General features: G+C 38.6%; 1 protein-coding gene across 3 annotated transcripts in view; it reads right to left on the reverse strand.

The window, feature by feature from the left end:
- pik3cb.S (phosphatidylinositol-4,5-bisphosphate 3-kinase catalytic subunit beta S homeolog) overlaps positions 1–26,941 on the reverse strand; it is a 108,556-nt gene that overhangs the window by 48,471 nt on the left and 33,144 nt on the right. For 2 of the 3 annotated variants that reach the window (XM_018265866.2, XM_018265867.2), the window contains exons 2-4: positions 6,670–6,804; positions 1,002–1,201; positions 25–250 (exon numbers count right to left, since the gene is read on the reverse strand). In XM_018265866.2, the coding sequence (XP_018121355.1) occupies positions 25–250; positions 1,002–1,145 (370 nt within the window). In that variant the 5' untranslated portion in view covers positions 1,146–1,201; positions 6,670–6,804. Of the gene's footprint in view, positions 1–24; positions 251–1,001; positions 1,202–6,669; positions 6,805–21,267; positions 21,452–26,941 lie in introns of those variants that run through there. The other variant, XM_018265869.2, reaches the window with a different exon arrangement.

A 26,941-nucleotide genomic window follows, 5' to 3' on the forward strand; every position in this document is an offset into this window, starting at 1 on the left:
AAAGTGTGGTACATTTTAAATTACCTTTTCCTATCAGAACTCCGATCTTGGAATCTAACTTGTCTGCGGGATTGCAGCTCCGGGATACTAATTTCAAGACAGGCAGGAAAGGGCGAACATCACACAGACGACGAGTCTCATCCTCCAGCTCTTCATGCACAGCTGTCTGATTAACACACTGGAACATATAGGAGTCAATATCCAGGAGGAGGTGAAACAAAGGGTAGCTTTGTGCATGCTTCCAAAGGAGCTGTAAAATAAGGGAACCAAAATAACAGAAAATCAAACACTTGGATTTACAATGCTAAATGTACCAATGAAATGCTACAAATTGTTTAGTTTTAAAGCTGGGCATACTGCTCATTTGGAGAGGGTCACGTCAGCAAGCTGACATGGTCCTTATTCAACGGCATGGACTAACCTGGCCAAATTTTGACAAAATATCAATCAAACTTCTACAGAAAAAAGTATAAAATTGGTACCTTACCTCCTGCATCTGCATTTCCACACTGGGCCCATCAATTACCAGCTGCCTTTTTTAGTGTTCCATTATGACTGGGGACCAGTAGGTATACATATTATATATTATATATATACTCTACACGTGCAAAACAAAAAATATGTTTGCTGTCCCTGAGGAAGGTCACAAATAAGTGACTGCAACATTGGAATACTAACTTTTCTCCAATAAATGTATTTGTTTTGGCCTGTTGAGTGCAATACTATTATACTATTCCATATCTAGTTGTTTTTAGTTTGAACCCAGGAAATTGATTTATGAGGTTATATGAGTGCACCTTTTTGGAATACACATATACACTCTGCTTCTTTTCTGTCAGCTCTAAACCAAAGCAACAACAGCTATAAACAGGATAGGTTTAAGAGAGAAGTAATGGCCAAGAATGCAGTTTACACAAGAAATCTACTTGTTCAAGCATAAATGGTTCAACATAAATCTAGTTTTTGTCCTATGTCTAGTTTAAGGTTGTCCAGACTTTTACCTGTTTAATATAAGATATGGATGCATTCCTTGGAACTTCCATCTGCACATATATACCAGTGGGAAGCAAGACATCCACACAGATATCTGGAGGAAGAGGAGTATCTGCTGTCCATATGTCCGTGTGGTCCGTTATAGGAGGCATTGTGCAAGGTTTAGTACTATCTGAACAGCATGATCAAGGAAGAAGGATGCACTGACCTATGAAAAAAGGGAGAACAAAATCAGGCAAAGGGAAGCACTATGAACTGACTGGGCCAATAACAGCATTTTGAAACTTCGAAAAACGAAGCGATCCGAGTGCGATCCCACCAACGATTTCGATTCTAGCCGGCTGGAGGCAGTTTGGGGACATTAGTTGCCCCAAAGAAAAGGCGATTTATCGCCGGCAACTAATATCCCCGAATCAGAGTTTGTGCCTCTGCCCTAAGATGTGCAGGAATGTGAAAAGGACATTCGATTACAAGCACAACTGCTTACCGTATATACTCGCATATAAGCCGAGTTTTTCAGCACCCAAAATGTGCTGAAAAACTCTACCTCGGCTTATACGCGGGTCAGCTAAAAAAGGTTGCCGCTTACTCACTGATTGAAGTGTGCAGTGACTCCTCCGTGCTGCCCTCAGCCCCTCCCCTCTCAGCTCTCGTCACTCAGTACTCCTCAGCCCTTCCCCTTTTTGCGCAGGAGATGTGGGAAAATGTGTGCGCATTACCGTATTGCGCGTAGGAGCGCACAAGAGTTTAGAAGAGGAGCGCTCGAGACGTGGATGAGGTGCGCACTCACTCTGTGATATGAGCACGCACCTGTACAGGGAGCGGAGGCGCGCGTCTTCTCCCTTTGTGATGTTCCCTGGGACGCTGCAGCCTCGTAATAGGGGGAAAGGAGGCGGCAGTTTACTTCTCCTTTAACCCTCCGTGTAAGTTTGTGAGCTACCATTGTCATTTGAGCTTTGAGCACGGAGGGGAAGGGCTGAAGAGGGAGGACTGATTGACAAGAGCTGAGAGGGGAGGGGCTGGAGCAGAATTAAGCGAGGAGGGGGGAGAAGTATGTGCAGCAGCATGGAGGAGTCAGTGCATGCTTCAGATCAGTGAGTAAGCAACGTTAAAGCTTTAAATTGGCCATGTCCTAAAATAATTTCTCACCCCTAGGCTTATACACGAGTCAATAAAATTTTTCCAGTTTTCTTAGGTAAATTAGGTACCTCGGCTTATACTCGGGTCGGCTTATACACGAGTATAATACGGTATATGATGTGCTTATGTGTAAATATATGAGGAAAAGGATGTTCTATATAAATACAGGTGTGGGACATGGTAAAATGCGAGGGGGCTGGGGTTTTCCAGATAACTGAACTTTCAATAATTTGTATCCTCATACCTCAAGTCTACTAGAAAATCATGTAAACATTACATAAACCCAATAGCTTTTCCATAATTCAGGGCTTTCTGGATAAAGGGTTTCAGGATAATGGATTAGATACCTGTAATGAATAATCATTAGACATTTTTAGAAGAAACAGCTGCATTAAAGGGATTGTTCACCTTTGAGTTAACTTTTAGTATGATGTAGAGAGGGATATTCTAAGACAATTTGCAATTGGTTTTCATTTTGTATTATTTGTGGTTTTTGAGTTATTTAGCTTTTTATTCAGCAGCTCTCCAGTTTGCAATTTCAACAATTTGGTTGCTAGGGTTCAAATTACCCTAGCAACCATACATTGATTTCAATAAGGGACTGGAATATGAGAGGCCCGAATAGAAAGATGAGTAATAAAAAGTAGAAATCGCAATAAATATGTAGTCTTACAGAGCAAATGTTTTTTAGATGAGGTCAGTGACCCCAATTTGAAAAGTGGAAAGACAGCAAATAATTCAAAAACTATAAAAAATTAACAATGAAGTCCAAAAGTTGAAAAGTTGCTTAGAGTTGACCATTCTATAACATACTGAAAATTAACTTAAAAGTGAACCTCCCCTTTAATGTCATCTTTACTCTCCAAACACGAGGGGTCGTTTATACGACACATTAAAGTGATACTGACACTAAAAAATTATTCTTCAAAATATTAATGTACATTAAAAGTTACCTATAGCTCATGTTGATTGTTTTTCATTGATAGGTCTGTTTTTGTAAGTAATTGCTACTTGAAGTTCCTAAACCTGACTGTTTTGCCAACCTGACTGTCCCATCTCAGCCTGTCAGTTAGAGTTTCTAATGCTAACGGACTGTTGAAGCTTAAATATGGCAGCCCCATCAGAGCGGAACATGGGGGATCAGATGGGTAATGTAAAAGCCTCTGTAAATACTTTTATGGCAAAATTATAGATAGCATGCAAAGACAATATTATGATAGATGTAAAAAAAAAAGGTTTAATTTCTGGTTTCCTTATCTCTAAGTGCGATTACAGCATGTAAAGAGGTAGTTCACCTTAAATTTAACTTAAATAAGAAAATTAGCAATTACAAACATTAATAAGAATAACAAATCTAGCCTCTGAATGAACCTGGTTGCTAGGGAAGTCACCTTAGCTATGTGGGAATGTTCCCCTGTCTGTTGTATGTAATCTAGTACAGGTATGGGATCTGTTATCTGGAAACCCATTACGGAATGGCCATCTCCCATAGACTCCGTTATAATGAAATAATCCAAATTTGTAAAAAGTATTTCCTTTTTCTCTGTAATAATAAAACAAGTACTTTGTACTTGATCCAAATTAAGATATAATTAATCCTTATTGGAAGCAAAACCAGCCTGTTTGTTAATTAATGTTACATGATCTTCTAGTAGATTTAAAGTATGGAGATCCAAATTATAGAAAGATCCCTTATCCGGAAAACCCCAGGTCCTGAGCATTCTGGATAACAGGTTCCATACCTGTACTATGACTTCAGTTAATTAAGCTTGGGCAAGCGGTGCCCCAGATATGGGCCTATAATTTCAATTTCAGCAAGTCAAGCACAGCAGAGCTGTAGTATCACAACTGCTTTACTTGCCTGAGCTGAGTGAATCTAATCCTGTACTCACACACAGTGGAACACAGACTTTGGGTTGCTGATCACACTGGCAGAGCATAGGTTTAGAATATAATTTCCCTTAATTGTGTATAACAACAACATACAAGATTATGTCAAGCGAACAGAAGAGACATTGTCCTGGTGTAGAAGAGAGGGAGTGCTCCTGGGCTCAGGCCAAGATCCCACAGTGCCTATGTGCAGACACTAGCAGCAATGGACGATTAGTAGAATGAGGCATAATAGAGAGCGCATGTGAAATAACAGCGCCTACAGCAACAATTAACACAGCGACATACGAGTTCTGTCTAATTCTGACAATGTTACTAAGTAAAACACTTCAGAATATAAATGCTATAGGATAAATGAATATCCATGCAACTGTAAAATTGGAAAAAGAGCAGGTGCTCTAATCATTACAGAAACCACTAAGCAAGTTACCCCATTTAAACGAGCACTTAAGACATAATTGTTCTGTGATTATATTTCCATTATGTTGAGGAGAGCGACAGCGACAATTTTTCGCCATTACTCAGTGAGACAGCCCAAACCCCCTAAGAGGGCACTGGGGGTGATGGAACAAAAGTTGTAAGGTCTTGTAACTGGTCAGTAAAATTGTATGGGATCCATCAGCTGGAAACCTGTTATCGAGAAAGCTCTGAATTACGGGACGGCTGTCTCCCATAGACTCCAGTATAATTAAATAATTCAAATTTTTAAAAATGACTTCCATTTTATCTGTAATACTAAAACAGTAGCTTGTACAGGTATGGGATCCGTTATCCGAAACCCGTTATCCAGAAAGTTCAGAATTACGGAAAGGCCGTCTCCCATAGACTCCATTATAATCAAATAATCCAAATTTTAAAAAATGATTTCCTTTTTCTCTGTAATAATAAAACAGTACCTTGTACTCGATCCCAACTAAGATATTATTAATCCTTATTGGAAGCAAAACCAGCCTATTGGGTGTATTTAATGTTTACATGATTTCCTAGTAGACTTAAGGTAGGAAGATCCAAATTACAGAAAGACCCATTATCCGGAAAGCCCCAGGTCCCGAGCATTCTGGATAATAGGTCCCATACCTGTACTTGATCCAAACTAAGATATAATTAATCCTTATTGGAGGCAAAACCAGTGTATTGGGTTTATTTAATGTTTAAATTATTTTTTAGTCGACATGGTATAGAGATCCAAAGTATGGAAAGATCTCTTATCCAGAAAACCCCAGGTGCAGAGCATTCTGGATAACAGGTCCCATACCTGTACAATAAAAGAATTTACCAGTATCTTCACTATCTGTACTTCTTTTAACAATGAACACACTGATGTTGCATTATTGCACTGTTATACCCCTTCCTTTCTAGGTCCTAAATCGAGTTGTCGTCTTTCTATTGCATATGTATGAAAACTACGGATGCACCGAATCACTTCAGGATTTAGCCGAATCCTTGTGCCTGGCCAAACTGTACCCGAATCCTAATTTGCATATGTAAATTAGGGGCGGGTAGGGAAATCACGTGACTTTACATCACAAAAGAAGATTTTTTTGCACTATTTCCTTTGCATATGCAAATTAGGATTCGGTTCGGTATTCGGCCGAATGTTTCATCAAGGATTTGGGGATTTTGCCAAATCCCAAATAGTGGATTCGGTGCATCCCTACTGAAAACACAGTTTGTCATTGGCTTGAAACCAGTAACGGTCATGCATGTTTATATACTGTAAACAAACTGACCAAACCTGAAAGACGTCCTAGAGACAAATGTTATTATCAGTCATGAAAACTGATCCCACTAACAGTTTTATGAAGTGCCTATGAAATCTGCTTGGAGTACAATGATGGTGCAGATTTGGGAACACGTTTTCTTGTGGCTAAGATTAAAATGTGTCCTGTGCTCTATAGGCATAAAAAATCCTTTTATCCAGCTCAAATCCAAATAAAATGTGTAGACTATGTAATGTATGTTGATTTTAAAAATGGTTCATTAAATCCTCTTATCCTATTTTTTTTTTTATTATGCATGTCTTGTATGTCCATTTTGACGATTTTGACAGCTCAACACACAGTCCGGGGTTGTTACAAAAATGTCCATACTTGCTCTTTGATCTCCAGCACTGAACAGCCAAAAAAACATACAAAGTTTCTAAAACATAATAATTGGCTTTTGGCAGAGAGCCCAGAATATGCGGCGGGTGCACTTAAATACATTTGTTCCAATTTAAGACAAGTAAAGAAAGAATTGTAACAATTTAAGATAAGCAGGTCTCTTGGGGAAACACGGACTTGCAGCTTTCATTAGCAAAACTGTAATAACACATAAAAACTACAGAAATATGTTCAAACTTTCATAAGCTGCCAAATTTTGTAAAATAAACAAGGTAATTGGGGGTGTGGCCACAAAGTGGTCACGATCAAATCATTTTCGCCACTCTTATCTTTTTGCCCCTCTTTCTATTTCGAAAATGTTGGGAGGTATGGGATCCCGGTTTGATGGGTAAAATGTAAAGGTGAAATCCCACTTAATATCAGGACAGTCAAGACTATCTAGGTGAGAAAAATATACAAATAACATTCTAACAGACCTTCAGCCTTTGCTTCCACCAGAGGGTAGCCCCCTGGGCTGTTGTAATAACAAAGATAAGTTATGTACCATTAGTCAAGCTGAGGAAGCCATGTCTCCCTTGGCACAGATGTCCTTTCCTTTCATGTAGTTACATCCAGGATAATTTCTTCAACAAAATTATATCCGCGCATAAACCGCCATTACTCCATTTATCAGGGAAACCTATAAAGATTGAAGTATAATAATAACAAAAATATGTTTTTATTTAGGAAATGTTATGTAGACATATTAATTTTACTCTACGAAAACAAAAACATAATTTGCGCAAACCGTTAATGTAAAAAAACACAAGGTAGTGTTTCAGAAGCATTACCATGTAAGCCAATCTATAATGCTAAATTGCTGGAATGGATACTTACATTAATCTACAGGATGCACAATCCATATTATTTGTAGCCATTATAAATGTCACCAAAAACTGGACAAACCAAATGTAACCACTTATAAATGTAGGTGGCCATACATGCACAGATATTCAAATAATACTCTGCTCATGTATGGAAGGACAAATGCTAAGAGCTAACAATAGAATTCTACGTCTCTCCTGATTGTCAATGTTTGGGCAACTTAAAGGGGAACTAATGCAAAAATGAAAATTTGATATATGTTTCATGACACTGAAATAAGACACTTTCAAAATAGAAAAAAATTCTGTACCGTGGAAGAAATAATCAAGATACGCTTCAGTAGCTCACTCTCTACAACCTGTCACTCTTCATGCTGAGGTCTGGGTCATATTTTGATTGACAGGTGGGTCTAATACGTCTTTTAGGGAGGCTCCCTTTCTTAGCAGAATAACTCAAATAACCAACTCTTGCACAAACAAAAGGTAACAAAATAACAGACTCTGGCAAACACCCTGCACACAGAGAAACAGGATTTCCATCAGAGCCGGTTATTTTAAAGAGTGAGCACCTAGGTTAAGGGTGCAACCCCCCCCCCCCAAAGGATGTATTAGATCTAACTGTCAATCAAAAACTGACTCCACCTACTGTATGAAGACAGAATGAAGAGAGATGGGCTGCTCAGAGGGGGAGAGTGAAGAGTAACTTGATTATTTTATAAATGCTTACTTAATACTTAATTTTTAATTGATTATATTTAGAAAGTTTCTTATTTCAGCAAGATAAAGCTTATTTAAAATTTTCATTTTCGCAATAGATCCCCTTTAATAAATATTTCCATCTTGTCCAATCGACGAGACGACTGATACTCAGGGCCTTTGCTGATAGCGGTAGCCTCATTGATTGGACAAGTTGGAAATGTTTATTGATTGGTCAAGTTGGAAATTACTGCTGAATCAGCAGATAGAGATGTATTCTATTGTTTCTACCTGCATAACTGACAATTCAGCTCTTAACATTTGTAGAGGAAAAAGTACCACCAATGGTCACACAGGAATGATCGTTGTAATGTGTAGAGCCCTCTTCAGTTTGCTTTTGGATTTTATTTTACTGAAGCTGGGCAAAATTCAAATGAAGCTAATTTTGTAATATTTAAAAAAAATGAATAATGGGTTACAAACCTTTTCAAATCTTATAGATATGCATTGATGGGCACTGACAAAGGGGCAGAATTATCAAGGGTTGAATTGAAAATTAGAACTTCAAATTTTGAGGTTTTTTTATGGCCAAAACGGTGTCAAATTCGACTAGGGAATTGTTAAAATTTGAATTTGAATCAAGTTTTTTTTTTAAAAAAATTAGAATTAGATTTTTCGAGATGTATCATACTCTGGCCCTTTAAGAACACAAATTTGACTATTTGCCACCTAAAACCTGCTGAATTGCTGTTTTAGTCAATGGGAGATGACCTGGAATCAATTTGGAGTAAAACGGAGAAAAACTTCAAATCAAATTCGATTAGAGTTTTCTGGTCAATTAAATTTACCCGAGTTTAAAAAAATTAGATGTTTTTTTAATAAATTTTGATTGGTCGAATTTCGAGTTCATGGGAGTTTTTAAAAACTCACATAATTCGACCTTTGATAAATCTGCCCCTAAGAATAGAAAGTATTAATCAGCTATAACCGCCCTTTAAATATAGGAGTGGGAGAAACCAGTAGATTCTTAAAAAGTGCATTAACACTAATAGAAATGTGTATCTACCAGGCAAATGAAACCTTTATCTAGTACACAATCTTTCTGACAGACAGTAGGCTAGTGTGGATGAGGCCTAAAATGGGACACAATCAGCTCACACAGGTAGAAGGTTTCACACATACAGTTTCATGTAACACTACTTTGCTTGGCAATGAACAACATTCACCTTCCCAAATCAAGCCTGTTCTCACCGGGCAGAAAATACAAAGGGAAAAGCTTTTTATTGTTGTCTGCACTCCGGATATAGTAGGAATTTCCCTATAGACCCATTGGCTCTCTCACAGCACTCAGCTTACTGATCGCATTAGTGCCACCAGATACAGCATATAATGGAAGGGATAATGAAACATTTAAATTAAGGGAAAATAGGAAGAAAAGCAAACCGGGAAAGAACACAGCAGAAATAATTCTATGAATATTAGACTAATAATAAAAGGCTGACAATGTAAATTGAATCATAATAACAACCCTTCATTCAAGTGTGATTTCATAAAATGAATAAACAAAGTGAGTGTGGTTGAGCCAGGCCTCTCCTTGAAGATGCCAAAAGGATCTGCCCCTACATACAGCATTAAATGGACCATACAAGGGTCAGTAAAAAGTGCCAAAACCATTGGCAGCTTATTGGCCCATACATGGCTTTATGAAATGGGACGCAGAGAAAATGCTTCTTTAAAGCTGAATTTTAGACATAGCATAAGTATTATTCTGGAACGGAGGCATAATATGCTTGCCAGTGGAAGGCAAGGAGTACAAAAACGTTTTCCGTCTGAACATTTAGGTCTGCTGGGGCACTGTGAAATCATGAAAACAGCCAAGCATTGCATATGTGCATGCAGCCAAAATAGAGAAATCACACACAGGACAACATATAGGTCTTTTGTTAGTGCATCAAAGCAAAAAGATCAAACGGCATGTGGATTCCCCAGATTGGCCACAGCTTGTCAGCTAAGCTAATTGGTTGCAGGGAAACAAAGCCTCAGTCCAAATGATGATTAGAGGAGATATAATATTGTATTTTGAATTTGTACTGCACTGTAGCCCAGCTATTTACACTAAATAAAAAGCCGATTTAGGCGGAAATTTGATTTTCTACAAGCCCACTATTTTAAAGACAGGTGGAAATGACGGTGAAAAAAGTACATTTAAGAAGAGTATTTTCTATAAAGGCAGCCAATAATATCATTTTCTACAATACAATATTTTTCCAAGCCAGTAACCCAGTGCCAATCTTTTAATATATTTACACACATTTAAAAGGAATTTAAGCCATATCACTGCTAACACAGGCAGCTCCTGACCATCCGTTTATTAGACAAAAAATGGCTTAGGGTAGAACTACACCAGCGTTTTTCTTCAGATCCGACGCACTGAGAGTAAATGGATGCAAATCTGGGACCTTGTCACTGAGTGCATCTGACACAAACATCTGTTGAATAGAGACACAATGTGCAGCGTTCACATCCAACAGTCATGTTGTGTCGGATGCATGCAGCGACAAGGTCTGACATTTATATTACTTACCTTATTTTCCTCACATCAGTTTTCCTTTCTGCGCGTTGGATCCGATGAAAAACGGTTGTGTAGTTCTACCCTTGAACAACAGCCTGCCTGAACCAGGTACTTAACTACAGAGGACGCAGGGGGGCTCAGAAGTGTAGAGAGAGTTTTAGGAGACCAAAAAAATTAAATTTGTTGTGCAGACCAGTAATATATTTATGCCATTAGTATCACAGACATGTGGTGAAGCTGCTAAATATCTATTAGTTAACAGCAGACAATTGGGACCAGACAATAAGATCATTCCAATTTGTCCCACCAATTAGGATGCCGAATTAACGGAGAAGGAGAAGTTAGGCACCACCAAGTGATCTCATGTACTTACCTGGAACCCCGGGCCTGTGCGCCTATAAGGAGAAAACTGCACCGGCCTGGGATTCTTCCAGCGAGCAACACGGAACGATCCTCTTCTGGCTTCTTGTTTTTTCTCAACACTGCGCATGCGCAGTAGAGAGAAAAGCTGACCTTTAAATAAAAAGTCGGCTATTTCATTCTACTGCGCATGAGTCTGCCCCGTGAAATTTGAAGATAGAAGAAGCTGGAAGACAAAAGAGCTCCATGGTCCTCGCTGGAAGAATCCCGGGCCGGTGAAGTTTTCTCCTAATAGGTGCAAATGAGGAGTGGCTGCCTGTAGCACAGTAGGCGGGGGATAGCCAATCACAGCCCTGCAGTCACACAAGCAAATACAGGCTTTAGTTCCCTATCAGGTCAGGCTAGCTGCTATCCTATATCCTATCCTACAGTGCAGCATGATGAGTTCCACAGGCTCCACTGCAAAGCCTGGGATAGGAGGCAGCAGGAAGTAGATAGAGGGGGCCGGACTAGTAGGATATTTGAAGAAATTTTCACTAAATGTACCCAAAACACACCTCTGGCATAATTTTGTTTTTCACACAATATGTCTCCATTATATATCTGAATGGTATATGCTGCTGTATTGTTTTCTATGGGGCAGTGTTGTGGCTCAACTCGAGATGCGCAGAAGTTATCTAGAAGTCTTCATTATGGTACTGGCCATCAACGGTGTTATCTGAAGTCTATCGGCAGTTAGTCGTGATGTGTCATTTTATACGCTTGTATAATTTATATAGTCTGCTTTTGCTACGTTAAGCCTAATATAATATTTGTATTTATGGCAATAAAAATGACAGACTAGACAATGATTAGGAGAGGTTCTAAACAAATTAATAGAACAATAAAAATAGAATATATAAATGGCACAAAACAAATGTAACCGTGCTTCCAGACTTTTTGTATAAACCAGCAACCAGATTTCCTCTTCTGTTCCATACAGGAGGCAGAACAAAAAAATGTGCATAAAAAAGCACAAAAACGAAAGTACAAAGACATACTGCAAAGTTGCTGAGACAACCTTTATATATAAAAGAGACTACAATGTCATTTTGCAGATTGCATCAGTAATCCCATGGAATACATGCATCCAGAGGAAGGACCTTTGTGCAATAGGGAAACAGGCCAGTAGAAACGGTGCACTTTGGCCATTTCTATGTTTAACCAGCTCTACATTTCCAATTGACCAGATATCCAAAGGAACAGTTCAGTGTAACAATAAAAACTGGGTAAATAGATACTATGAGCAAAATAAAAAATGTTTCTAATATAGTTAGTCAAAAATGTAATGTATAAAGTCTGGAGTGGAGATGTCTAACATAATAGCCAGAACACTACTTCCTGCTTCTCAGCTCTCTAACTCCGAGTTAGTCAGCGACTTGAAGGGGGACCACATGGGACATAACTGTTCAGTGAGTTTGCAATTGATCTTCAGCATTCGGCTCAGATTCAAAAGCAACAGTTATGACCCATGGGCCCTCCCCCTTAAGTCACTGATTGGTTACTGAAAAGTTTGTTAGAACTGAATTCCACCTGAAAGGACCAAACCCATCATAGTATTATAGAGCTGCTACACTCTATTGTTGGGAAATAAACATTAAGAACTAGATGATGGAATCTAGGAGTCTCCCACAACACCACAAAATGACAAAAGAGGAAGGGTTAGATCGGTCACAATGCCATCAAGGCAACTGCATAAATCAACGTAAATGACCTCTACATCTTTTTTATTCTCCTTCAAGGCACAAAGTTAGCACAATGCCCACTCCTAGCTGCACAGTGTGCTAATTGTGCACTATACACGGGCGAGCAGAGACATTCCATTCATGTCATGCATTAACATTGAAATCTACATGTGAAAAAGAAAAGAAAAAAATCCCCTGATCTCATTTAGTTGGGCTTATTTTGAAAAACGGTGCATAAATATTATAATTAATTAACAAAAATATGTAATATGGCTTCCTTTGAACACGTGGACTCAGGAATGTCTGTGTAAATAGAATTTTATTTTTTAAATTTTCTGCATGCTGCCATCATGTAATTTGTATATGAATGCACAGGCATGTAACCTGTGCTGAAGTAGCATAACGCCAAAAGAAAAATCATCACGTTCAAATTAGCAGTAGTGTACTAAACATTAAAACATACTGGTACAAAAAGACCTAGTGCTAAGATCTGTCTGATAAATCTTACACCATCAGGGGCTAAGCACTTATTTCTAGCTCAACCACTGTCTCAGGCCCTTTTTGTATGCTTCTACACACATTTAAGTTACATTATGTAATTTTCTTAAAAATATCTGTTCTGTAGTTACTAGGATTTTAGCACAGGCCTAAACCTTCCTTAACCATGGGAGAGGTGTGTAACCCTATATTTGCTCTAACAACCTTAAGCTTATTACCTATGAGATTTAGAAACTTGCATGTAGTTGGTTTAACATAAAACATCTTTTACTGCACACAAGTCAGTATTTCAGTAAAGTTTCAAGAATATTACCAAAATTACCACATGTTCTATGCTGCAAAAACAAGTTGCACAATTTTAAACATGTTTTCTGCTATTTAGAAACAAAACAGAATAGCCCCTATGTCAGTGAGCATTCTACTAAATTAACTCTCTATAACACTGGACACAATCCAAACCAGTTTAAAAATGACTTATTGGTATGGTATTTTGCCATAAATATTTCAGACTCATTTACAGAAATGGCTTCCAAGTTCCACCTGAAATCACCAAGTGACTTGAGCAAGAAGTCGTAACGAAGTCCATGTCAGAATGTCTACCTTGTCATGCTATGCCAGAATTAACAAGACAGAAGAAACCCAGCAATAACAGCAAGGTCTTATCCATAACGCAATCAGCTTCCGCCAAGCCCCCCAAACTTGGGGCCTAACAAGGTCTTGAAGGATTCAGGAGCAGATAAACAAGATTATGTGACAAGATAAAAGCACAATACTTGTATGGCCATTGCCTTGGTTAGTGCTGATAATTACCCCAAAATGAGGGTTAGTGAATAGATGGCAAAAAACAGAATCTTAAGGAGGGACCACCTTCCCCTGGGTACGTGAACTCAGGCAAATGTTTAAACAGCACTTAGCTGTCCTTAAATTTTTATCTCAGACAGCTGCGCCTGCAACATTCTTTCATTCTCATGCTCTAAATTAATTCCATAGTCTCTATCATCTGCCATTTCCCCCAAGTGACCTCGGATTGTAAAATGAACAAACGAGCAGATGTTGCCTATTTGCGGGTACAAATATTGATGGCACCAACCAGCCACAAGGTGCCCAGTGAGTGAATGACAGAAACAGCTTCCCATGCCAGTGGCTTCATATCTGCAGATGCTAAAACATTTTCTTTGCTGAATAAGAAATTGTGGGGTTAGAAATATTTGTGATTCATGGGCATTTTTTTCCCCTGAGGATGAAAAAAAATTAAACAAGTTTTCTCCTAATAGGTGCAAATGAGGAGTGGCTGCCTGTAGCACAGTAGGCGGGGGATAGCCAATCACAGCCCTGCAGTCACACAAGCAAATACAGGCTTTAGTTCCCTATCAGGTCAGGCTAGCTGCTATCCTATATCCTATCCTACAGTGCAGCATGATGAGTTCCACAGGCTCCACTGCAAAGCCTGGGATAGGAGGCAGCAGGAAGTAGATAGAGGGGGCCGGACTAGTAGGATATTTGAAGAAATTTTCACTAAATGTACCCAAAACACACCTCTGGCATAATTTTGTTTTTCACACAATATGTCTCCATTATATATCTGAATGGTATATGCTGCTGTATTGTTTTCTATGGGGCAGTGTTGTGGCTCAACTCGAGATGCGCAGAAGTTATCTAGAAGTCTTCATTATGGTACTGGCCATCAACGGTGTTATCCGAAGTCTATCGGCAGTTAGTCGTGATGTGTCATTTTATACGCTTGTATAATTTATATAGTCTGCTTTTGCTACGTTAAGCCTAATATAATATTTGTATTTATGGCAATAAAAATGACAGACTAGACAATGATTAGGAGAGGTTCTAAACAAATTAATAGAACAATAAAAATAGAATATATAAATGGCACAAAACAAATGTAACCGTGCTTCCAGACTTTTTGTATAAACCAGCAACCAGATTTCCTCTTCTGTTCCATACAGGAGGCAGAACAAAAAAATGTGCATAAAAAAGCACAAAAACGAAAGTACAAAGACATACTGCAAAGTTGCTGAGACAACCTTTATATATAAAAGAGACTACAATGTCATTTTGCAGATTGCATCAGTAATCCCATGGAATACATGCATCCAGAGGAAGGACCTTTGTGCAATAGGGAAACAGGCCAGTAGAAACGGTGCACTTTGGCCATTTCTATGTTTAACCAGCTCTACATTTCCAATTGACCAGATATCCAAAGGAACAGTTCAGTGTAACAATAAAAACTGGGTAAATAGATACTATGAGCAAAATAAAAAATGTTTCTAATATAGTTAGTCAAAAATGTAATGTATAAAGTCTGGAGTGGAGATGTCTAACATAATAGCCAGAACACTACTTCCTGCTTCTCAGCTCTCTAACTCCGAGTTAGTCAGCGACTTGAAGGGGGACCACATGGGACATAACTGTTCAGTGAGTTTGCAATTGATCTTCAGCATTCGGCTCAGATTCAAAAGCAACAGTTATGACCCATGGGCCCTCCCCCTTAAGTCACTGATTGGTTACTGAAAAGTTTGTTAGAACTGAATTCCACCTGAAAGGACCAAACCCATCATAGTATTATAGAGCTGCTACACTCTATTGTTGGGAAATAAACATTAAGAACTAGATGATGGAATCTAGGAGTCTCCCACAACACCACAAAATGACAAAAGAGGAAGGGTTAGATCGGTCACAATGCCATCAAGGCAACTGCATAAATCAACGTAAATGACCTCTACATCTTTTTTATTCTCCTTCAAGGCACAAAGTTAGCACAATGCCCACTCCTAGCTGCACAGTGTGCTAATTGTGCACTATACACGGGCGAGCAGAGACATTCCATTCATGTCATGCATTAACATTGAAATCTACATGTGAAAAAGAAAAGAAAAAAATCCCCTGATCTCATTTAGTTGGGCTTATTTTGAAAAACGGTGCATAAATATTATAATTAATTAACAAAAATATGTAATATGGCTTCCTTTGAACACGTGGACTCAGGAATGTCTGTGTAAATAGAATTTTATTTTTTAAATTTTCTGCATGCTGCCATCATGTAATTTGTATATGAATGCACAGGCATGTAACCTGTGCTGAAGTAGCATAACGCCAAAAGAAAAATCATCACGTTCAAATTAGCAGTAGTGTACTAAACATTAAAACATACTGGTACAAAAAGACCTAGTGCTAAGATCTGTCTGATAAATCTTACACCATCAGGGGCTAAGCACTTATTTCTAGCTCAACCACTGTCTCAGGCCCTTTTTGTATGCTTCTACACACATTTAAGTTACATTATGTAATTTTCTTAAAAATATCTGTTCTGTAGTTACTAGGATTTTAGCACAGGCCTAAACCTTCCTTAACCATGGGAGAGGTGTGTAACCCTATATTTGCTCTAACAACCTTAAGCTTATTACCTATGAGATTTAGAAACTTGCATGTAGTTGGTTTAACATAAAACATCTTTTACTGCACACAAGTCAGTATTTCAGTAAAGTTTCAAGAATATTACCAAAATTACCACATGTTCTATGCTGCAAAAACAAGTTGCACAATTTTAAACATGTTTTCTGCTATTTAGAAACAAAACAGAATAGCCCCTATGTCAGTGAGCATTCTACTAAATTAACTCTCTATAACACTGGACACAATCCAAACCAGTTTAAAAATGACTTATTGGTATGGTATTTTGCCATAAATATTTCAGACTCATTTACAGAAATGGCTTCCAAGTTCCACCTGAAATCACCAAGTGACTTGAGCAAGAAGTCGTAACGAAGTCCATGTCAGAATGTCTACCTTGTCATGCTATGCCAGAATTAACAAGACAGAAGAAACCCAGCAATAACAGCAAGGTCTTATCCATAACGCAATCAGCTTCCGCCAAGCCCCCCAAACTTGGGGCCTAACAAGGTCTTGAAGGATTCAGGAGCAGATAAACAAGATTATGTGACAAGATAAAAGCACAATACTTGTATGGCCATTGCCTTGGTTAGTGCTGATAATTACCCCAAAATGAGGGTTAGTGAATAGATGGCAAAAAACAGAATCTTAAGGAGGGACCACCTTCCCCTGGGTACGTGAACTCAGGCAAATGTTTAAACAGCACTTAGCTGTCCTTAAATTTTTATCTCAGACAGCTGCGCCTGCAACATTCTTTCATTCTCATGCTCTAAATTAATTCCATAGTCTCTATCATCTGCCATTTCCCCCAAGTGACCTCGGATTGTAAAATGAACAAACGAGCAGATGTTGCCTATTTGCGGGTACAAATATTGATGGCACCAACCAGCCACAAGGTGCCCAGTGAGTGAATGACAGAAACAGCTTCCCATGCCAGTGGCTTCATATCTGCAGATGCTAAAACATTTTCTTTGCTGAATAAGAAATTGTGGGGTTAGAAATATTTGTGATTCATGGGCATTTTTTTCCCCTGAGGATGAAAAAAAATTAAACAAGTCGTCTAGTCAGTGGCACAAGCAGTGACAATGTACAGTTGAAGCCCTAAAATAGCACAGAGAGCGGTCACGAGCCCCTGTGGAGGAACGGAGTCACCATTAGGGAGGAAAGCAGGAGTGAGGACAGTTATGACAAGCTGTACCAGGAATATTGAGATTTTCTGTGGCTTAACCCCCTGCCTGCCATAATAACCGCTTCCCTATACTTCCACATGCGGTAGAGTCCTGCAGCGGGTCAGGTACTCGCAAAAACCTACGGGTAGAAGTTCTGGGTGCGGGTATAAACGCGGGTCGGCGGTTCTGCGTGTTTATGGGTCTTCTCAATAGCGATTTTTACTCCTTTTTTCTGATCAAGTCTACGTCCGATGATATCACTTCCGGTTTACAATGAGAGCACTTCCTGTTTTACTCCTTTTTTCGCATCACACCTACTTGTGATGTCACTTCCGGTTTACGACAGCACTTCCTGATTCTTGATGGTCAGCGGGTCGCGGGTTCAGGTTGCGGATAAGGTACTTGCGGGTCGGGTAGCGGGTTCAAGCGGGTAAGAATGTGGGTTGTGGATCCGGGTTGCGGATTGCAGGTTGCGGGTACGGGTCGGGTACCGGTTCCAAAAAATGGACCCGCGCAGGACTCACGGTGCAGCATTATTGCGTTCAGTGTACCTGAAGCTCAGTAACAGGGAATGTGCATTTAACCCAATCCATATAAACAGATACACACAGCTGCCCACTCAAGAATCCAGCTCATTGATGTTATGCAGTGTATGGCTTGATCTGCTGAGCTGTGTGGGCATCTGCTTTGCTGCGTTGAGAACATGAATTGCATGCCGCATTCACAGGGCAACACCAACGAACGCAGTCATAGTCATAATAATGACAACAAGTGAATTACCATTATTCACTGCACTATTTCTATACCAGCAAGACCTGCAGGAAGGCAGAAACTGGCTTCATCTTTAAAAGCTGAATTATAAAGATTTTTTTTAAGAAGGTTAACTTTAAAGCAATAGTTCCCCTTTAAATTAACTTTTAGCATTGGATTTAGTATGGATAGGCCAAGATAATTTGCAAATGGTCTTCATTCTTATTTATGTTCAGCTTTTTGTTCAGCAGTCCCCCCCCCCCCCCCCGGTTTGGAATTTTAAAGGGGATGTTCACCTTTAAATTAACTTTTAGTCTGAAGCAATACTAGCAAAAGTAATATGTTTTTTGCTGGTTCTCAGCTTTACCAATCACAAAGTATTTCACATTCACTTTCCTGAATGTAAATGAATTCGTTAGCAGTAGGGGCAACTTCTGTTCTCCCTTCCTTGTGCCGGAGAAATTAATCTTTAACAAAGATGTCTTGAGGGTAGGGTTCAGCCAGCTGCTGCCTGACTTCTCTTTCACCTCACTTTGATGCTGTAAAAGGGTCACATGACCCCTAGAACAGAGTCTAGATTGTAATTGGGTGAAGATCCTGTTTTTTTTGCACAATTATTACTAACATGTATTGTTAGAGCGCCAATATTACGCTGCACTGGGTATTAAAATAAAATGCAATTTGCAGCAACTTACTAAAATAAATTAATTCCAAAGTGTCAATGTTTTTAAAGTCATTTTAAAAATATGGTTGCAAGTGAATTCTGCATTTGCTTATCATTCTCTGTTCTCTGGTTATGACTCTTGAAACAATGTAGTCAATTCTCCACTAGGTCTGTTAATCTGTTGGTTCCTGGTACACGGTTTCAGACTCCTGTCAGAACAAGAAGTGCTTTGAATAGCAGAATGCAGTTTCTATGTGCAGCAAAGTATTACAATCATCTAACAAGCATATTTACTGGTTTATTTTGCCATTTATACTGACTTTTCATTGCTCCATAGAGCAGGCTGTTTACAATATTTACAGTTATTAAAACAACAATTTCAGCTATTCAAACTGAAAAATAGCCATTGAAATGAGTTCATTTATCAGTGTACGCATAATACCAGGCTTTGTGCAATGCCAAATAACCCATGAAAGGCTCTAGGCTTTAGATGTTGGCACAATGTATTTATATAAGTGTACTTGAAAGTTACTGTTATTTTTACTGGCCTAAGTGAGCGTTAAAGGGATACTGTCATGGGAAAAAAAAATATTTTTAAAATGAATCAGTTAATAGTCAGTTCTGCTCCAGCAGAATTCTGCACTGAAATCCATTTCTCAAAAGAGCAAACAGATTTTTTTTATATTCAATTTTGAAATCTGACATGGGGCTAGCCAAATTGTCAATTTCCCAGCTGCCCCAGTCATGTGACTTGTGCTCTGATAAACTTCAATCACTCTTTACTGCTGTACTGCAAGTTGGAGTGATATCAACCCCCTCCCATCCCCCCGCAGCAGCCAAACAAAAGAACAATGGGAAGGTAACCAGATAACAGCTCCATAACACAAAATAACAGCTGCCTGGTAGATCTAAGAACAACACTCAATAGTAAAAACCCATGTCCCACTGAGACACATTCAGTTACATTGAGAAGGAAACACAGCAGCCTGCCAGAAAGCATTTCTCTCCTAAAGTGCTGGCACAAATCACATGACCAGGGGCAGGTGGAAAATTGACAAAATGTCTAGCCCCATGTCAGATTTCAAAATTGAATATAAAAAAATCTGTTTGCTCTTTTGGGAAATGTATTTCAGTGCAGAAGTCTGCTGGAGTAGCACTATTAACTGATGCGTTTTGAAAAAAAAAAAAAACATGTTTTCCGATGGCAGGATCCCTTTAAGCACTTGAACAATTATCCCTTTATTTACATTATTGTGTGCCCAGAATATTTATTTCTTCTCTATACATTAGTCTTTATGCCTACATAACATGAGATCGCAATATATTGTATATGGCAGTTATAAATACTTAGTGGCTTTCTCAAAAAGATAAGCTAAAGAAAAGCACAGGACATTTTATACCCTCAATGGTGTGCTAATCCAACAGTAATCCACACGAAAGCTCCCATATTATAATTAAATAAAGAAAGATAAAGGTTTACACACAATAACCTAAGTCCTAAGCCATTAAAATCTGCAGTCTATTAAAGGAAAACTATACCCCCCCGAACAATGTAATAAATATAAAAATTATATTGCATAAAAAAGCTCATATGCAAAAACCCTGCTTAATGTAAATAAGACAACTATCATACATTTGGTAATACTAAACAGAAATTGTCATTGTTGCTTAAGTTTTAATTTGGGGGGGTATAGTTTTCCCTTAAAGGAAGATAAATGGAACATAAATGCTGACATTAAAGGAGAACTAAACCCTACAAATGAATATGGCTAAAAATGCCATATTTTATATATTGTACTTATTGCACCAGCCTAATGTTCAGCTTGTCAATAGCAGCAATGATCCAGGACTTTAAACTTTTCACAGGGGGTCACCATCTTGGGAAGGGTCTGCGACACTCACATGCTCAGTGGGCTCTGAGCAGCTGTTGAGAAGCTAAGCTTAGGGGTCGTCACAAATTATCAAGCAGAAAATGAAGTGTGTCTGTAATATAAACTGATGCTACAAGGCTGATTATTAAATTCTGATGCTAATTGCACTGGTTTCTGTGCTGCCATGTAGTAATTATCTGTATTAATTACTAATCAGCCTTATATTGTGACATTTCTATTCTATGTGTACTGTATATTGTGAGTGGGTCCCTCAGTAAGTGACAGCAGCACAGAGCATGTGCAGTGAATCAGTAGAAAAGACGGGGAGCTACTTGGGCATCTTTGGAGACACAGATCTTTACTGCTAAAGGGCTGTGGTTGCCTTGGGCTGGTACAGAATCCCAAAACATAATGTACAACATTTCTGGCCTAATTCTTTATTTACGCTTTAGTTCTCCTAAAGACTGCCCTACAATTACCATGTATATTCTATTCCCATAACATCTCAGCTGGAAGCTTATAATCATGTTAGTTATCCTTTAGCCAAGTATGCTTACATATACAACTTACTTCTTGAGTCTACACCCTGGTAATGTCACCATTAATTTAATATCATGAATAATAGAGACTGGGTGCTGTGGTCAAGTTCTTCATAGACATGGGAAGAACCTCTGTTTGACTCCAGTGCTCAGCTGCAGCACATGTTTTATACCCTGGGTATCCAAGCAAAGGATGTCTGTGCAAATACAGTAAAACAAGAGCATATTGTGATAAGTCAGGAGTCTGGAAGCCAACGCAAACACAAATTCAAGTTAGATGTTTTCTTTTATAGTTAAAAGCACTCTTCAAATTACAGGAAAACCTGCAAATGTGCTTACACTACGCCTTATAAGTAATATTTGTGCTACTGCAACAAGCAAAACAGCTAGAAAAAATGATTTATTACCAGTGCAATAAGTCTTTGTAAACCCTATAAACCCAAATGGGGTTAAGTTAAACCTTTAAAAAATGGGGGGAGGGGGGAAGAATGTTTAGAAATCTCATAATGATGAATAATTGTAAAAACCATATTGAGGATCATGTAATAATTGCAAGTGTGCCAAGTAGAACAAAGAGCCAGTGTGCACTCAGTGTCAAGTGCAGAACTGGAAATTAAAGTCCTGCTCTCACAGTGGGAGGACCATGTATCATCCAGAAGGATAAAGCAAATACAAGGAAAAGAAAAGAGTTACAAAATATTTGAGAATTTAAAAGGACCGTGTGCAAGCTCAGCATAGTATTGGTGGGACCCAGAAGGAATAAAGTGTATCCAAGTAAGACAGTAACTAATATAAAAAAACAAATTCCGTGTGAAAGAGCTGAAAGAGATAAGGAAAAGCAATACTTATACAGCAAAACCAGAGGATCTATCAAAGAGTTTGAAACAGTTCACCAGAGAAAAATTCCATGGTCTTTTCACTTGTGTAGTATTTTAGCAATACAGAACTCACCCTTTTATAAATATGCTCTTAAAAGCCCCTACATAAATGAAGACAGCCGAGAGATCTTCTGCAGACAACTGTATTCTCACCTTTTGCTAAATATGCTCCATTTTCAGTGGTAAAAAGAGAAGAACATAGAAGAGCTATACAGGTATGGTATCTGTTATCCAGAAAGTTCTGAATTATGGGATGGCCATCTCCTATGGACTCCATTTTAATCAAATTATTAAAATTTGTAAAAAAATATTTTCTCTGCAATTATAAAACAGTACTTGATCCCAACTCAGATGTAATTAATCCTTACTGGAGACAAAACAATCCTATTAGGTTTAATTAATGTTTAAATTATTTTTAGTAGACGTGAGATATGGAGATCCAAATTCGGAATGACCCCTTCTCTGGAAAAATTCCAAGGTCCCGAGCATTCTGAATAACTGGTCCCATACCTGTACTGGTAATTATGCCCCAGTGGGCTAAAATTTAAAAAAAAAAAAACAAAAAAAAAAACAGAATGCCATATTTCACTGATAGATGTCAGGCTATTATGAAAATGTATATAAAAATTTATTAAAAAAGCACAATGTTGCTACATTTGAGTTCATAAAAGGGACATTCTAGAGAGACTTGGTCCTAAAGCAGTGATAAAAGGACAGAAGTCCCGATTTAATCAGAAGCCATACATGCAGACAGGGTTGGACTGGGGGGCCCGGAGTCCACCGGGGCTGTTGTCTCAAGGGCCCCCAACCCCTGCTGCAACGGCTCTTCCAGAGCTCTGCTGACACATATGTCCGTACCTGTTTTTGTCACAAGCAGATTTGGAGAGAGAGAGGTTGGGGAGGTTACACAAATATGATCACTATGATCCCCTGCATATAGAGACATTGCATGCCCCTTTGCGGACCCTCCATGTTCAGTTCACTGCCACTTCTAACACTTCCCAGTCCTCTATTGCTTCAGCATGAACCTGCTCAGCTTTTAGTCACTTGGTACCCACTATGGGGAAAACATCTTCCACGGACTCATTTTTCATTTCTAACAATTTCCAACAATACATGAAACCCTTTGAAACACTTCCGTTCACCTATCACGATGTTACTGAAAGAGAAGTACTTAGAGTGGTATTTTAAACCTTCTCTGCTTTTTGGTTTCTTTCTTTACCTTTTGCTGGATCAAATAGGAGATTTTTCTGGAATAATGGATATATCTAATCTAGGTGGATGAGTGACTTTTACAACCTCAGCAGCTAAATTACTGAGTAAACTCTCTGGATGATTATTCACCAAGGCATCTACCCTGGGGACATAATGTAAGTTTAGAATAGAAGTGGTTTCACTTATAGCTGAGGAATGAGTTTTTTTTAGAGCAAAGACGTGGAATGTTCTGTTTGTACTGGCAGATATTCTAAACAGCCTAAAAAGGGCCAGTTTCTTAGAAAATCAAAAATGAAAAGACTAATGGTAACACACACAGAGTAAACATGTCATGCACAGACTGGCCTTACTGTATGACATCTGAAGAAGGCAGAAGTTAGAATTAGGAAGGGAAAACAACACAAAAAGGCAATAGTGTCGCTGATTTATCATCATGGTGAAAAGCATTGCATGTGCCAAGTCAGATCTGTCCCATTTGGGCAGTGGTAGATGGATGGATCAAGTCAGTTACTGCACACAGAAGTGAGACATACTGGCAATTTCTGATTATTATGGAGAAAAAATAAATCATTTTTACAAAATTGATGTATTTGAATTAAATGGAGTCTACGGGAGATCGCTTTGCCTTAATGGGTTTCTCGATAACAGATCCCATCTAGTAGTGTTTTCACGTGTCTTGTTACTTTGCAGTGGACCAATTTCTGGACATTAAAGGAGTTTTTCACCTTCAAACACTTTTTTTCAGTTGTTTTCAGATAAATAAAGACTTTTCAGAAATAAAGACTTTTTCCAACCACTTTCTATTTGTGGCAGTTTTTCTAATATTGAATTGTAAAGTTTAGTTTTTCACCTTCTAAAAGAAGTTCTGGAAGGGGGGGGGGGGGTCGGCCGAAACGTAGAATCTTTGAGTTTCATTAGTTAGCTGTTAGAATTGATACAATAGTTGCTAATATTCCACAGATGCTGCTGAGAAATTTATCAACTAATTGTAACAGTTCAGATGCTCCTGGATCACTGGGCTGCCAGACTGAAAGACAGGAACATTAAACTTTTAACTTAAATTTTAGTCAAATGGTAAAAAAATAAAAGATGGAGAGCAATTTAAAAAAAGTCTTTGTTTATCTGAAAACAACTGAACTGACAAAAGTGTTTGGAAAGAGAAAACCAACTGGAAAGTAATCGAGTTGCACTCGCACACCCTGGCCTTCAATTAGGATAATCCCTGGTGCACAGCAACGGAGGAATCGGCGTCCCACCTTGTAACAACGGATCAGAGGAATTCACTGGCACACAGGTATCTTAGAATGAGAAGTATCTGCAACAAACCATTTAATTAATTAGCAAGGGTTTACGTTGCTAGCAGTACCTGTGTGCTAGTGAATTTCTTCTGATCCGTTGGAAAGAGAAAACCCCCTTTAAAGGAGACCTTGAATGAAAAAAGTGCTCTAATCTCTAAACTGGGACCCTGGCTGTGGTATTTTCTATTAAAGCACCATTCCATCAGCTACAATGATTTTCCCAGAAGATCCCATGTGTTGTCCTTTTTCCAAAGCACACAATATAATAATTTTTCCATCCATCCTAGCTAGAAGTCTCCCCTCAAATTAGTATTATTGTAAAACAAACAAATACAGGTACGTTATCCATTATTCATTATCCAGGTATGGAGTCAATTTCATCAAAATAATTCAAATTTTAAATTTGGATTTAAATTAGTTTAAAATATTTTTAGTAGACTTAAGGTATGGAGATACAAATTATGGAAAGAACCCTTATCCTGCAAACCCCAGGCCCCGAGCATTCTGGATAACAGGGCCCATACCTACAGCCTACAGAGAGTAGGGCAGCATTCAAATGTTACAGAATTCAGGTAATACTTTGAGTTTCACCATAAATGTAAATAATTCATCCACACTGTATGTGCACAGTTAGTATGGTGATGACAGTACTGGTATGTTAACTGCAGAAGATGCAACACTGGCTGCCATTGCACAATAACTGATAACATCAAGCAACATGAACACATCACATTGAAGCAGAAATCTGATCAAATCTACAGAGGAACTTGTTGAAATCTAAAGAATCTGCCCATTCAGGAGTGGATGCCACAAAGTTCTAAATATTGTATACATATAACAATAATTGACATGATTAATTTTAAAGTGGCCATTCGTTTTTATAGCAAATACTCTTCTACTGTGTTTTTACTTTTTTGTAGGTATCCCTTCATCAAGCTTGCATGGTGCACATGCATAATATTGTATCTCTGGTAAGTTTACTCACACCAATATGCAGAATGTAACGTGGGCTGGAGTGTTTTTATGAATGAAGAGAGATGCTTATTGATTTGGTTCGGAGGGGTTTAAAAATGTCCTTCCCCCTGTGTTTCATGTTTAATAATCCTTCAAAGCCAGATGCAGCCTCTATAACTTCCTGATGGCAAATTACAAAAATAATAGAAAGCAATCATTACTAGGGATGCACCGAATCCAGGATTCGGTTCGGGATTCGGCCAGGATTCAGCCGAATCCTTCTGCCTGGCCAAACCGAATCCTAATTTGCATATGCAAATTAGGGTTCAGATTCGGTTCAATATTCCGCTGAATCTTTCATGAAGGATTCGGGGGTTCGGCCGAATCCAAAATAGTGGATTCGGTGCATCCCTAATCATCATTACCCCATCTAATTTCCAGTCTGGAGTAACCCACTGAATACAAATATAGGCATAAGGAGATATCTCTACCAGTGCTGCAAATTAATTAATAGCATGTATAATGGAACAAGTATCGGTGTCTGGCTCAAAATGTCCATATGTTTAAACAAAGAGAGTGAAAAAGAGACGTATCCACGGGATGCTAGTGGATATTTGGTTGGATGTATAGGAGTGCTCGGTTGAGTGTTGCCGGGATCCCGCGATAGCTGCGGAGGACGTGGGAGAGAGGAAGGAGTGAGGAGAGCTCCGCCATCGACTCCTCTTTTTGTTATCAGAGTGAAAAAGAGCCTGCAGTCGATTCCTGTATTGAATTGCATGCCTGCTCCAACAATAACAATGCCATAGTTTTGGGCTGAAAAAAAAAAAAACTTTATGCTGCAGTATGCAAGGATTATCACTAGAAGCAGAGACAATTGAAGCCTTTTGTCCGTCCAGATTATTCATGTGATCCCAGTGTGTTCATGCAGGCTAATATTAAAGGAAATTTAAAGAAAGGCAAATACAAAGTACTCCTCTACTGTGGCACAACTCATTTCTCACACAACTATTTTGTGTGAAGATACTGGTTTCCAAACTATTTGTTGATATTTTTAATAGAATGTGCATGTCAGCTTCCAATAATAATTTGCATTTGTTTTCTTCAGAAGACTTCATCTTTTTATACCATGCATGTCGCAAAGAAAAAAGTAGGTAAACAACACAGGAGATTTTGTAGGATGGTTTTACATCAACAGATTGCATCCTACAAGTCGGATGTAGTTGCGCAGATAAAGATAAAATGGTCTGGCCTGGACTGATACAAAAATCTGATGTCTAAACTAAATACCGGTCCTACATCACTTCTGCAGGAAGGGAATGCTAAATGCCACATTTGCATCTGACAAGATAAAATCTGATGG

The sequence above is a fragment of the Xenopus laevis genome, chromosome 5S (genome assembly GCF_017654675.1).
Source record: "Xenopus laevis strain J_2021 chromosome 5S, Xenopus_laevis_v10.1, whole genome shotgun sequence".
Lineage (NCBI taxonomy): Eukaryota > Metazoa > Chordata > Amphibia > Anura > Pipidae > Xenopus > Xenopus laevis.